The 14,464-nt window shown below is 42.2% G+C and overlaps 1 protein-coding gene across 8 annotated transcripts in view; it reads left to right on the forward strand.

Moving 5' to 3' along the window:
* The window catches only part of JADE2 (jade family PHD finger 2), a 153,326-nt gene that overhangs the window by 98,686 nt on the left and 40,176 nt on the right, over positions 1–14,464 (forward strand). For all 8 annotated transcript variants that reach the window (XM_035105461.3, XM_060271668.2, XM_060271672.2 and 5 more), the window contains one exon: positions 12,902–13,113. In XM_035105461.3, coding sequence (XP_034961352.2) covers positions 12,902–13,113 — 212 coding nt within the window. The remainder of the gene's footprint in view (positions 1–12,901; positions 13,114–14,464) is intronic.

A 14,464-nucleotide genomic window follows, 5' to 3' on the forward strand; every position in this document is an offset into this window, starting at 1 on the left:
TCTGGCTTATTAAGCAATTCATTATCAGAACACTTCAAAAGTAGAAAATGTGTATTTAATGGGAAACTGTTGATCCTATTGCAATGGGACTAATATGAGCATGCCAAACCACCACACCTCTACCACGTAACATCATTATGAAGACGTGGTTGATGAGAGTCCAAAGAAAGAGAATTCTCAATGGGATGACTGGAGCCTCACCCTTGCCTGATGCTAATCTCAGCGGAGAGATTGCATTGGCAATGCAAAGTGGGATCCTTTTTTAATAGTGTTTTGTAGTACTGCCCTCGGGGTAGAAATACTGAAGAACAGGATATATAAATATAATTACAAACCAACCAACCAACTAAACAAACAAACAAACAAACAAACAAACAAACAGAGAAGTTCTGTTTCTAAGTTTTGAATTTATGACTACTTACTTCAGACCATTGTGAGGTTTTGACACATTTCCTTGCCTTTCGCTGTCTATGAAAAACACTAGAGTTGACAACCTTCTTGCTGGCATTGCTCCTGTACCTGTATTTTTGCCCTAAAGCAGGACTGGCAGAAATTGAGCATTGGACACTTTCCTCAGAACATACATCTAATGGGAAGCATCACATGTTCTGTTTCTGCCTGTCATGCAATTTTTAGGTGCAGCAGTCCTTCCTTTTAAAAAAGTTGGCAATTAGTAAACATCCATCAAGCAGTATTTATATCCATCATAACTCATTTTATATAGTTCTAGTTACAGGTAGGTAGCCGTGTTGGTCTGACGTAGTCGAAACAAAATTAAAAAATCCCTTCCAGCAGCACCTTAGAGACCAACTAAGTTTATCATTGGTATGAGCTTTCGTGTGCATGCACACTTCTTTTATTTTGTTTCATTTTACATAAGGAGGGATAAAAATAGATGGCTTCCTTTCTATAGTGGTTGAACCATGGCTTTCCCAGGCCTTTTTTTATGTAGCAGGTCCTGCTATCAGAATGCTCATTATCCAAAATCTCAGTTATCCAAACACAAAGAATTATACCCAAACCTCGCTACACAAACGGCTGATTCAGATATCTGAACAGCTGAGAGTTTGCTCACTTCCTTACTTGTTTGCGTTTTGCTGGTTGGCAGCAGCCATTTTAAGCAGAAAGCATGGAGGGAGGACGAGATATTGGACAAATTGGAGAACTGGAGAGATCAGACAAATATCCTCCCCCCCCCTTTATTTGACTTCTGCTGATTGGCTGCAGCAGTTTCAGTCAGAAAGCAGGGAGGGGGAAAGAACCAACAAATCACGAATTAGATATGTCCCCATAGGAAATAATGAAAGCCATCAACTTGTTATGCAAACACTCGCTTAACAAACAATTTCCAGGGATATCGAAAAGCAGGACCTGTGTGTACTTTTGAATTCGTTTGTGTTAGTCCAGTTACATATTCCTTTAACACTGTGTCTGGGATTGCTATAGTGATTCCAGCTCTCTTTCAAGGGGCTGCTTGCATATTACATTTCCCCTGCTGCTCTAGAGTGAAAAGCACTGAACTGTCTAGGAATGGTCCTGGCTCTGCACTTTCTCTCTCTCTCTCATGCCTGTGACATAAGTGAAGAGCAAGATACTTGATGGCCAAGAGAGCTCCTCTGTTGAACACTGTCAAAAGCCAATAGTTCCACTCAGTAGTTGTTAAAAAAAACCCAACCTTTATGAATAGCAGTAACTTTATATGATGCTGAGGAAGATAAATGGAGCATAAATGGAAAAAGAACTTTACCCTCAGGCCTCGTCGTTTAGCGATTCATAAGCCATTAATCGCCTCATACCCATCAAGTACATTTGTCACTTGAATAGGCTCCGGGGTACTTGTGAGTGGAGCTTGGCAAACTAATTACAGTGCTAATGTAATTACACATAAATGGAATGCAAGTGTATGTGTGTAAGAGACAAGAGAAGGAGATTGGCCATATAACCAACGAGCGTTCCCGTTCATGCAGGCATCACATATAATTCTTGCTTACTGTTTAAAAGCCCCAGTGGAGCTCCAGTCTTCTGCTCACTTTCAGAACTAAGCGAAGCCAGCCAGGAGATGGAAGAAGGTTTTTCAGCAACTCTGTCCCATTTCTTGTGGGTTCAGCTGGCGGTATCACTAACAATGAAAAATTTACAGTCTTCGCTGGCCAGAAAAGGCTGTAACAGAAGGCGTAGGGTAAGGATACAGTTGCAGGCATAAGAAGTTTGTTTCCACTTTGAATTAAATAGGCATCCTCTCGGTGCTTTTGTCAACTCTGGCTTGGTGTTACATTTCTTTTGAAAACCCTCTCCGTACCTTCTTCACCTTTGTCCTGTTTTGTGAAAGGAGAACAGTTCGGACCCAATGCTGAGCCATAGTTTGTTTAAACCACGGTTTGTGGAGAAGTAAGGTTCCACTCACAGACAAACAAAGGAACAGTGGTTTGTTTCATTTGATGTTGGTTTGTTGTCCCCCTGCCTCTTTTTAGCATTTCAGGACTGGCTTCTGTTACAGTTTTTATTGGGAGTGGTGACTTTCTTATTTCTTTTTTATACAAGTCTTCATCTTCCTGTTTCACTGGTGAGCTGAATGATGCAACCTCTGTAGGCCTACTTCTTCAGAGAGCTGGCTAAATACTACTAGATTATAGTACATTCTCTGGAATTCCATTTGCACATCCTATCTATTCCACAGGTTGACAAAGATCCTTACCTCTTCCTTGTTCCAGTCTTTGACCGCATGCATGTGGGATTCCAATTGCTGTGAAATCCTTGTAGCAGCAGCAGCAGCAGCAGCAGCAGCAGAGGGAGTCTATGACAGAAAGCCTTGTCTGCTGTAGCTATGGCACAGACACTGACCTCTCTGTGTGTTTTAGGTCCCAAGAATACCAATTTAGATTACACATATTAAGAAGTTTATTCACCTTCCAAGGAAACATGAAGAAGTACCAGGTGTATGTATGGGTTTTTTATTGTTCTTTACTGGACAATACCTGTCACATGCTCTTCACAGCCTTGATACCTAGGGTCCAGCGTGAGTGTGACTGCCTCAAGGGAGCATGTATGCTTGGGTCCATGGACATAGCTTTCTGGAGTCACTCTTCGGTCAACAATGTACTAAGTACAGAGGATTCGCAAATGTGGCTTTCCCAGAAGCAGAGCTGCAAAAAGCACTTGAGTGTGGAGGAGCAAACGTTGGCGTTGTCTGCTTCCTTCATGTGGGTTTTTGCATTGGTTTTTAAAATTGGATAAGTTGCTAAGAGCAAAGTTATGCTTTTATTATGTGTTCCTGGATAGATGTTAGGAAAATGGCCCAACGTTTTTCTCAGGTTTTTTCTTCCCACAAGGGAGCTGCAGAGCTAGGCAGTAGAGAGAGGGCTAGTCAGCAAGGAGGTTTGTGGAGGAAGAAACCTATTGTCAGGTAGAGTGAGGACAAGGTGCAGAAAGCGTTGTCCCGTACCTCTGTAACCATACAAAGTGAATGGCTGGGATGGAGATTATTTTGGGGGGGGGGGACTAGGATGAAGTCAAGATAGTCTGATCAGACATGACACCAAACCATGGTTAATGCAAGCCAGGATTGCCATGGTTTCAGATTATGGTTTGTTGGCTCCCAAAAAACCATAGCTAATTTGTTGGGAAGAGAGTTGAGATGTGGAAATAAAACCACAGTTAAGCTAAACAAACCATGGCTTAACATTACCTTGAAACATGGATTCATAGCAAAGGCGCTGCCATAATTGCTGCTCTACTTAATATCTGTACTGGCTCTACCTCAGATTTAATATATGAGCATTAAGGAAAATGCGGTCAGTTACGGTGGACTATTTGTTGTCCTCCACCTTAGTTTACCTGTTAGACTAAAGAAAAGAAAAGAAAAGAAAAGAGACTTCCAGTCTACTGCCAGCGCTGATCGGCGAGGAAACCTCAAGCTCCGAGGTTCCTGGCACTGTGAGGGAGGGGGGAGCAGCGAGAGTGCTGCGGACCCCCAAAAGAACCCCAGACCGAGCTTTCTGGGCGTTTGGGAGCTCAGCTGCACCCAGAAGTGAATCCTCCACTCCCTGGTAAGCTCTTTTAAGAGCCCCGAGAGCGAGCGGAGTGGAGTCGCAGGCGCCATTTTGAGCCGATTGCTACCTTCACAGAGTGAAGCTCCAAGCCGGCACAGGGGAGCGGTGGATTTTTCCCTAGAATAAAGAGATCTGAGGACATTGGACACCGTGAGTAAAAGAAAAGGGATTTTAAAATTTTAATTTGGAAGGAATTGGCCATGGGAGGAGATTCAAAAACGGAAGTCGATCTCCCCCACTAAGGGAACAGAGAAGCGGTTAATTTACCCGAAGCCGGAGAGATTGACAGGAAGCTTCAAATTCCCAAAGATTGCACCTAAAATCTCCCCTTAAGGCAGGGTAAATGGGAGAAGGGTGGATTTAAAGGGAAATCCCTGCAAAAGACTTTGCTAGAAGTCTGGGGAAGTTCCCCTGTACGCGGGAATCAGGACCCTGGATGGATCAGCGAGCCGCCATTGTGACATCACAAAAGGAAGGAATGTGTTTACCTCTTTGAGGTCGTGAACTTTAAGATCTGAAGAGACTGCAAAATATAAGACTGAGAAGGCTAAATGCGCTCTTCATAAAAGTATATGAATGGGGAAAATGTATGAGTAAGAAATTAAAATGCTAAATTGCATCCAGCGAGGATGTTTCTTGAAGATTGGAATTATAATCTGCGCCATTTCCTGCCCCACAACTCTGCTGTGTTTATGAAACTTGAGAAGTGCAAGATGCCAGCAGACACAACACCACTTGACTTTGCTGACTTCCAAGTAGAATTTTTGGAACTGCTATGGGAATTAAGAAATGAAGTACGTCAGAATACAATACAGATTGAAAAAATGAACCAGAAGTGTGAGGAAATTGTAAAAGGACTAATTCCACCGGAGAGCCTAGAGATGCAAGATGAGCACTTATCAGTCCTGGACAATGTAATGGATAAAGGAAAAGAGGAAAGGGCATGGACTATTGTTCTTCCAGTGAGAGGGGGTGGAACAAAACCCATGCCTGAATCAAAAGGTTTTTGAAGAAGAACCAGTGTGGAATAATGCTCTCCTAGTGAGAGAGGGAGGGCAGGACACACACTGGGGTCAAAATTTAAGGGGAATAGAAATTGTGAAAGGATTGAAAAGTGCAAATTTTGAGGGAAGGCATCGTGTAATAGCTTGGAAACTTGGGAGAGAGCAAGAAGGATTGAAAAGGGATAATTTAGATGGTTGGCATCGAGCTGTAGGTAAAGAACTGGGGAGACAGCCGGGGGGGGGGGAGGAAGAGTGGTAGATAGGCAGCAAAAGGGTAGGAGTGGGGTGAAGAACAACATTACAGTAGTTGTTATTCTCCGACTGATTAAGATGGTCTGAACTGGATTGATTCATGGAACTGGCTGAACCGTCCGGGAAATCCCGTTTCCAGGGGAGGGAGGGGAATGAAATAGATGCAAGTGTTTTAGTGTTAGTAGATTGTAGAGGTTATATTTGAAGATATGGATATTTTTGGGAATTAATTTCTAGGCTAAGGGGTGAAATTTAAGATAGATAAATGGGAAATTAATTAGTGGTTAGAAATAATTAGATGATTATTGGTTAAGGATAATTGATGTTTAAGAAAATGATAATTGTGAGGAAGATAGAAGGTTTAAATGTTGGAAAATAAATTAATATGGAAACTGCTTAAGATGGAGTTAAAAATGGACCCAGTGAGAGGGAGTCGAGGAACATACAATGTTATGAAAAAAGAAAGATTGTTGTTATTGATATCTTTTTCTTTTTCTTTTTGTTGTTGTCTTTTTTACATTTTTGCTTTTTTGTATTTTGTATTGTTGTTTTTTCTTTATAAAATGAATAAATATCATTTGGAAGGAAAGAAAAGAAAAGGCAGGAATCATGCAAACTAGGGCTTCCAAATATTGAAACCTGTTTGGTTGACTGGCTTTGAATTACTTAACAGTTGGTTGACATAGAAATAATTGGTTTACATTGAAATAAATACATGGTTTTTTCCAGCACAGGTGTCATTTAGGTTATTTGTAGAATAGAAGTGCTGATTTCTCATTTAATAGCACAGCAGAATAATTTGTTTAGACAGACCTTGCTTCAACTTGAATGAATTGTTCAGTGAATGCTTTCAGTCCTATGAAAGAATACTTCCAATAATATATAAACAAAGAATCCTCGAGCTAGCTAGCTTTGTCACATCTGGCCTGCAATGCACACTTCAGGTTCTGTAGCAGTGAAGAACAAGTAGAAAGGCACTTGTTTTCCAAAACATAACTGGATCCTGAAATGGTTGATGAACTGACTTGTTCTCCTCGAGCTCATAGAAAGCATTTCAGTAGCTTCAGGGCTAGGGTCCTTCTCCTCCCCATTTTCCAGAGGCACGGCCCTTCAACTTTTGTTGATCAAGAAGGGGATGGATCTCCCTCCATGTTCCCATGTCAGACCTGCCTAATGTCAGAAACACAGGGTCTTGTCAGAGCTCAAGAGAAATTTGACAATCCTCCCCAAAAGGGTAGCTTTGATCTTTTACCCAGCCTGTCATGAATTGTGCAAGGGCAAGGGAAATGGAACTTTAGTCCATTCAGTACCTCTTTGCTTCCTCTCACAACTGGGCGGTGGGAGTGCGCAACAGTGTCTGCTGGCTCTGTGGGTGGAATGAGCATCTGGGGGCAGAAAGGTAAGGATAGCAAAGGGATTGCAGCCTAGACAACAGAGGTGTTTTAGTGTAGAACACTCAATTTTCTCTTCACACTGCCATCTCCCCACATCACTGCTCAGCAATGGCATGATATAGGCTCTGCTCCTTTGGAGGTGGGGGTGGGGGAGAAGCCTGGTGGCTCTCAGCACATTTCACATGCCTGGAAGTCAGCATCTGGGATGCAGAAATGGTGGTGGTGGGGGGAGTGGTTGCCATTGTAAGCCAGAAATAAGATACAAAGGACCCATATCAAGGCCACACAGTACCTCTTGTCAGTGCCACACCCAGCCAAAGAATTGCACCATCCAGTTGGTCCAGTTGGCTGCAGAAACTAGATTGCCTGTCCTCATTGGGAAACAGCCCTGCTCCAAGCTTCTGTGACGGGTAAGGGTGCTTGCCTCCTCTGAGATCAAAGGGGCCTTCCCCAGCCATTCCTTACCCTGGTCTTCACTCGAACAAGAAGGGGAAAGGGAATAGAAGCAGCTCCCCAGGAAGAGGCAGAGAGAGAGAGAGAGGCACCACAAGAGCTACAACATTGTGATCCTACTCAGTCCTCAGGGGAAAGGCATGTGTCGTGGTCAGAAGCCTGCCAGGATTTGATTATCTAAATGCACATAGTCTCCTTCCTTGACTCAGGATCTCGATTAGGGAAAAGGCTTACCATTTTAAAGGGTACTGATATGCATACTCAAGCTCTCGCTGGACAATGCTTCTTCATACTGTCATCTTCAGTATAAGCCAGTAGCTATAAAACCCCTCTCAAAAAGTTGTCTGTGTGTACTGTGCCATGAAGCGGTATATACTAAGACTGTGTACCAGCCACAAGATTCAACCCGTACCTGTAGCTTTGGGAAGCAACCTATCTGTTTTAGCAACTTTTATGTATTTTCAGCTCAACACATTATTTGAGACCAAATAGATCTGCTAGAAAAATGAATCTCTTGTTTTCTTTCCATTCACTACAATGGGGAATATAAAAAGGGATATAACTTTTTTAGTTTTACAGAGATGCATGAAGTTTGTAAACATAAGAGCCTCTCCAAAATGGATTAAGCCCACAAAATTGTAGGCAACTGATTATTATTTTTATTTTTTAAAATGGGGTTTCTGTTCCCCATTACATATTTTTGCAGATACAGAAAGAGAGAGCTCTCTTATCGACTAGGCTTCACTTTTCCTTTTCTCTTTTTTCTTTAAAAAAGGCCACCCAGGTCTACCTGGGACTTTCGGAAGATCCTGATCCATTGCTTTGTTAACAGCACAATCCAACTACAGAATATGAAAACCTCACCCAAATCACCCCTATTTGCCTTGTAATTTGGGAAGTACACAGAGTCAATGCATGCTTCCTATTAAATTTCTGAGCAGAAATTTAGATTCTGAAAGCATCCTGTAGTCATCCATGAGGTTTGCCAACAGCAAAACTGGTACTGTTAGGTTCCTCTGCATGTTCTAGCGTAACTATTCTAGCATTTGAAAGCCCTAGTAGGGAATTGTGTTGTCTGGCTGGCTGAATCCCAGACTGACATAGACATGCAAGATGCCAATCGAGATCCTTGCCTAAACTTGTCAAGCCAAGGAAAACAGCATGAAAATGGTTGGCTCTTTGAGATGCTCTTTATGATGCCCAGGTGTCCAAGCACATTGTAGATCTGCATGTTTTCCGAGCCAATTACTCCCCGCCAAAATCCAGATAGTGGTATCTGAATAAATTGTTCAAATCGCATACACCTTATTCTCTCTACAATGTTTGATTCTCCCTCTCTCTTTTAACATTGTGCCTATCCTCGGTCTTCAGCACAGCTGTTAACACAAAACTGCTCAGATTTATGCATTATTTTCCATAATTTACAACCTTAGGTTTTTCAAAGAATTTAGTGTGCTTGACAAGAGGTGGGGAAACAGAAATGAGTAAAGAGAGAGAAAGGACTGGATACTGAGACCTAAATGCTTGTGAAGGGGTGTGTGTACTGGGAATAGCTATATAGGGCAAAGAGAATAGAGAAGCAAAGTCCCAACTCTCAATCACTGGCAGTGCTTCACCCAATGCTACAAAAAGCCAGCTTCTCTCTACTTAATACAGTGGTACCTCAACTTACGAACAACTCGACAACCGAATTTTTCGACTTACGAATGGGGGTAATGGCCATCTTGACATCCGGGAAAAAACCGCGGCGGCTTTAGATAGGGATTTTTCGACTTGCGAATTTTTAGATAGGGTTGCTACGACTTACGAATTTTTCATTTTCAATGCATTCCTATGAGAAATTGCGTTTCCAATGGCGTTTTTCGACTTACGAAGGTGCCTTCGGAACGGATTAAATTCGTAAGTCGAGGCACCACTGTAGCTTTAACTAAGAAGTAACTGCTTATACTATAATCATACCCTAGACCAGCTCCCAACCTTTTTTTGGCCATGCCACACCTAAGCATCTCTCAAATCGTGGTGCCCCCCCCCCGGTGACATATAATTCTTATTATTCAAAAAGTGAACTCCTATTCATGTGGAAGAAGCCTAAAAAGTCATTAACTATTAATAACTCATTCTCAAATTGCCACCCCCATTAAAATCACATTTGTCCCCCCCCCCCGTGGGGCTTGTACCCCACATTGGGAACCACGGTCCTAGACCCAAGCCCAGGAGGGGGCGACACTTCAAGGTCAGGACACCCTGGACTGCAGGCCCATCCCATTACCATGAAGAAGAATAAAAGAGGCTACATTGCCATACTTAATTATCTGTATCTATATGGGTTATCTACTAACGGCGCACCATATATATCCACTACCCCCTGCACACTTTTACAAGGCCATGCATACCCTGAAAAAAATAGGGGTGGGGATATTTGTAGACCTGGGGAGGGAATGGCAAAATTCTTACACCTTTTTAGGCTCTCTTTTAGGTTGCTGGCTCTGTAGAGCAAACACACAAACAAACAAACAAACAAACAAACAAACAAAACATGCTTATAGATGAAATTCTAGAATTTGTGGTTTGAGACACAAGAGAGTCCTGTGCCACCCTGTGTGACATGCTGTCTCAAGAGCGACAAGCCCCAAAGAGTTCCTGCTGGCATTTCCTAGTTTTAGGCACCAACAGGGTCTGGCAGCAGGAGGGTGGAACAAACACTACAATAATCAAGGGCATTAACATCACAGGGAAAGTGGGAGTCCATGTTGCCAATAGGATTTATAAGCCCCAGGACATATGTGGCTTCCGAATCCTGGCTTGCTTGGAAGCCATTGACCTTAGTTTCAGAGACGTACATAGGGTCCCTTGCATCCTTGCAAGGAGCTGATTCGGCACCCACCTGCTTTACCGCACACTTTTGTGCCGTGGTGCAAGAAGGACTGGAAGCTTCTCCTGCGTTTGAATTCACTGCGACAGCGGCGGGGCATGCCACCACACACATACCCAGTACATTGTACACTCCATAGTCTGAGAGGTGATTTCTTCCCCCTCCCTGGGCCTGCGCCCCCCAGCGGGGGCCAGTTTCACAAACCCCTGGGTACGTCTCTGCTTAGTTTCCAGTTCACATATGGCAGTAAGCTATGGTAAATGTCACTTCCTACTTTGTTTTGTCCACTCACATGAAGGAAGGAGTGAAGCAGCAGCAAGGGGGTTCTGTGTACTTGCATGAAGTTCATGCACATCTGGGTTTATTAAGGTGGGATTTCCATTCATTCAAAACATGTACCTCCTGCTCTGCAACTGGAAAAGCTCCCAATTAAAAAACTAGCAAACCAGACTTTCAAAACATGACAAAAAGAAAGGGGATGGGAAGCAAAGAGAAACAGAAGCTCAACCTATTATTCTATAACTACCCCTTTTGCAGTCTGGATCCAACCTTTACGCTATCTTGCAGTTTTACTTTTCTGCCTGCATTAAGAGAAACCTTTTATTCCTCCTCTCTTGATCCTCGTGTTCAGTTCATCACATCATTGTCCCAGGGGTCATGGCCAGAGGTTAGAGTGCACCACCTTAGAGATCAACAGGAAGCTCATTGAATAGGAGCACCTGCAGAAGAGCCTTTGAAGATAGCTTACATTGATTGGTCAGATGTAACCAGTGTATTTGGTCTCAAGAGGAGTGCATAGAAGAATGGATCTGAGTGATGTGGAGCAATGTCTAAAGGGCATTTGTTATTTGTGTAAAATTAATATGTATGCTCGTCATATTCTCATGTCTGGCAATCATGCAGCCAGAAACATAAGGACCTAAAAAGCCCAAAGGACACCAATCAATGCTCTAGTATTTCAGAATAGGGAAAAGGGAAGCAGATCTGTGTTACAACTTTGTATTCGGTGCAGAGGAATAATTATCGGGCCCTGAATATGTGCTACAGGAGTGTAAGTTGTGGATTAGCCAATTGTGTTTACACCACTGATTTTGCACCGGATGCAATGTGCGCATATTGTAGATAAATCACAGTATCATTCTGTATCACGAGCATATGGTGTGAACCATAACTGAAAATCACTTTAATGATCCTGCTTATGAATAAGATAATCTGTATCGCTCTACAAATTTAGTTAGGTAGTGGTAATTGTGTCCTTTTGATTTAATTGTGGTCATCAAACCTGTTTTCTTTTGCACATTCACCATTTATTTATTGACTTAGATTTCAGTTGGGGAAATATGATGCAAATACCCTTAGCAAAATAAAATGTGTAGCAGCAAGAGTGTCTTGCAAATACAGCACTTCTCAAAGTACCCCTCTGAGGCACCCTGCTTATTCAGTGTTTTTAAAGGTAAGAGCTATGGTGCTCTAGTTAGCCTCATTGTACATGCTCAGTGCCAGACTGTTCCATTGAACAGTGGGGTTTGCATTCCTTTTGGCCTTGGAAAAGCGTTGGAATGAAGAAGAAGAAAAACCTCGAAGTAGTTGGGTGAAGGCTTGGTGAAATTTTAGCATTTGTAGATTTTCCAGCTTTAGTTGCTAGTTATTTATTTATTTATTTATTTATTTGTATCTTTTAAAAAAACTGTATATCATCTCTCTCCCATTATCAACATCTTAGCTAATTAACAAAATATCAATAAAATGTCCAAAGAACAATTATTAAAAACCAAATAATCACGTGTCTAAGGTAGCAGCCAGAAATTACTTTTGCTAACAAGACGTGTTGGGTATAATTTCAAAGTAAAGATTCCTGCTGTGGATCAGCCACTGACAGGATCACATTACTAGCTATTGTTACTGAGAAATCTGGTATAATGAGAATAAAAAGCAAAGTAAGGCATATAAAAAGTAAGCAGGCCACCCCACTTTAGCATATCAGCTGACTAGAGAAAACAAAGAACCACTACCACAAAAAGGGGTAGATTTTAAGAGTGCAAGAATTTTTTATATAAAATACAGTTAACATAAGTACCAAAAAAAAATACAAAACGAATTAATTTTTCACTTTTTGTAGAGTTTGTGAATGCCCCCTTCCCTTTAAATTTCGTGCAGGGGGTGTTAAGCAAACTAATAAACACATTGTGAGCAGTTGCAATTACTGTTAAAGTGGATCAGTTTTCACAAGCTTATTTGCATCAAAGCATTCTTTTTAAAAGTTCAAACAGCAGAGAACATCCTTGCAAGACATAAATGTTGATACTGCCAAAGCAAATTATTGGCACTGGTTTGACTGATCTCATCCCTCTTTACTACCCACTGTTTGCCACTTTAATGGACACATCCTTTTGTTACTAACGGTGACACATAAACTCAGTCATCAGAACCAAAAGCAGCTTTCTGAACAAGACCTTGTTTTACCGATCCATTTGTCTATTCAACACTAAAGTGTTTCTTTTAGGTACAATGGCCTTGTGAAAATACCCTTTATAGGTAGTTACTTATGTAGCTCAGGTACAATGGCAGGTACTCCAGGGAGTTGCTCCCAGGGCTTAAAAGCAAGACTGGTTAACAGAACAGTCATAGACCACAAAGGGAGCAGGATGGTTGTTTAAGTAGGCACCAATTATAGTCAAGGGAGGCAAGCATTCTTTTCTATGCCCAGCTTTGGCACATATTTCGATTGGGCCAAGGTGATGAGGCTCTGTCGATGATGGGCTCCTTTTGTGTCGGTTATGCTGCAATTAAACGTAACAACCACCCTTTCTCACTGCAACAAAGTTTGAGAACTCTTGACTTAAAGTAATTTGAGCGTTGTTGTTTTTGGTCTTTTAGAAAAGCCAGAAATGGATGAATTCACCTTGGAAAGAGTACTGGAGGAGCTGGAGACACTGTGCTATGAGAACATGAACGTTGCCATCGAGACAGAGGAAGGTCTCGGCATAGAGTACGATGAGGATGTCGTGTGTGACGTGTGCCGCTCGCCAGAAGGAGAGGATGGCAACGAGATGGTTTTCTGTGACAAATGCAACGTCTGTGTGCACCAGGTGAGTAGCATTTCTCATTTCACTGAGGCAGTACAGTCCCCTCCCCCAGAGGACTCAGTTGCCTGACACACACCAGAACCAAGAATGACAGCCGTCCTCCAGCCATTACTGCTGTGGCTTGTCACGTCCTCTCATGACATGGGAAAGTCTGGGCCTTTTCTCAGTTAGCATGTGCATTGAGACAACAGTCTTGCCTCAGAGGTAAGAAAGAGGAAGCACTGTGCTAGGGAATAGAGGATGCCTCCAAACTCTTGCCCTGATTATAATCTGCCTGCCTGCCTTTTGCATTTCTTATTCTTCGGTATTTATGTTCTTCATATGTTATTTCTCCCTGCATTTTGTATTGTATTGTGTTCACATTATTGCTTACCATGATACTGAAGGAAAAAGAGACTTCCTTCAGCCCCACCTGAACCTAGGCTTAAGTAAATTCACACATGCCTGTGTTGACCAATAGCGTATGCTGGTATAAAAACAGTAATATAATGGGTGTAAGGCATGGGGCTAAGTTCTTAAGTTTCTCCCCATGATTTCCTTCCCCTTTATTACTCATATACTATATACAGTAGTACCTCTACTTACGAATTTAATGCGTTCTGAACGCACATTTGTAAGTTGAAAAAAATTGTAAGTCGAATCCCATAGGAATGCATTGGGAGAAAAAAATCGTAAGTTGAAGCAACCCTATCTAAAAATTCGTAAGTAGAAAAAAAATCCTATCTAAACCGCATCCAAGATGGCGGACGGAGCTCCATTCGTAAGTTGAAACATTCATAAGTAGAGTTATTTGTAAGTAGAGGTACCACTGTAGTTGAATCTGGTATATCTTTAACTACTCATTTACATGCCCTCATTTGCAACATGCTGGTTGACGATTTAATGGCCTTGACTGAGCTGAATAGGGCTGTGACTACAGAGAGGATCTTGGATAAGTTGCTCGTGTTGAATTTAATAGACAAATACGTAGCAAATATCCTATACAGATCTGTCTAGTCAAGTTTCCCAACTGTCCTTTAGAAGGAAAGAAAGTCAATTGAAGGCCATTGAAGTCAGGCCACCAGTTAGCAATCAATAGTGTGAAGCTGAGTCTGAGATGTTCTATGTAATCATAGGTAGCTTCCTTTAGGCAGAGAGAACAGTCTTTTCCCTCTTTCTCTTTTGGCAGAGTTTCAGTGCTGCCACTTGCTAGCAGGATTTGCACCAGAGCATTTTGGGATTTAGAAAAAGAGTTGTTGAGAGCTTCCGGTCCAGCACCAGCGCCGATCGGCGGGGTTTTTGTCTCGCTCCGAGACAGCCCGTCTTTGCTAGAGGAGGGAGGGCAGCGAGAGCAACGCTGCATCCCATAGAACCC

The sequence above is a fragment of the Zootoca vivipara genome, chromosome 2 (genome assembly GCF_965207765.1).
Source record: "Zootoca vivipara chromosome 2, rZooViv2.hap1.1, whole genome shotgun sequence".
Taxonomy (NCBI): domain Eukaryota; kingdom Metazoa; phylum Chordata; class Lepidosauria; order Squamata; family Lacertidae; genus Zootoca; species Zootoca vivipara.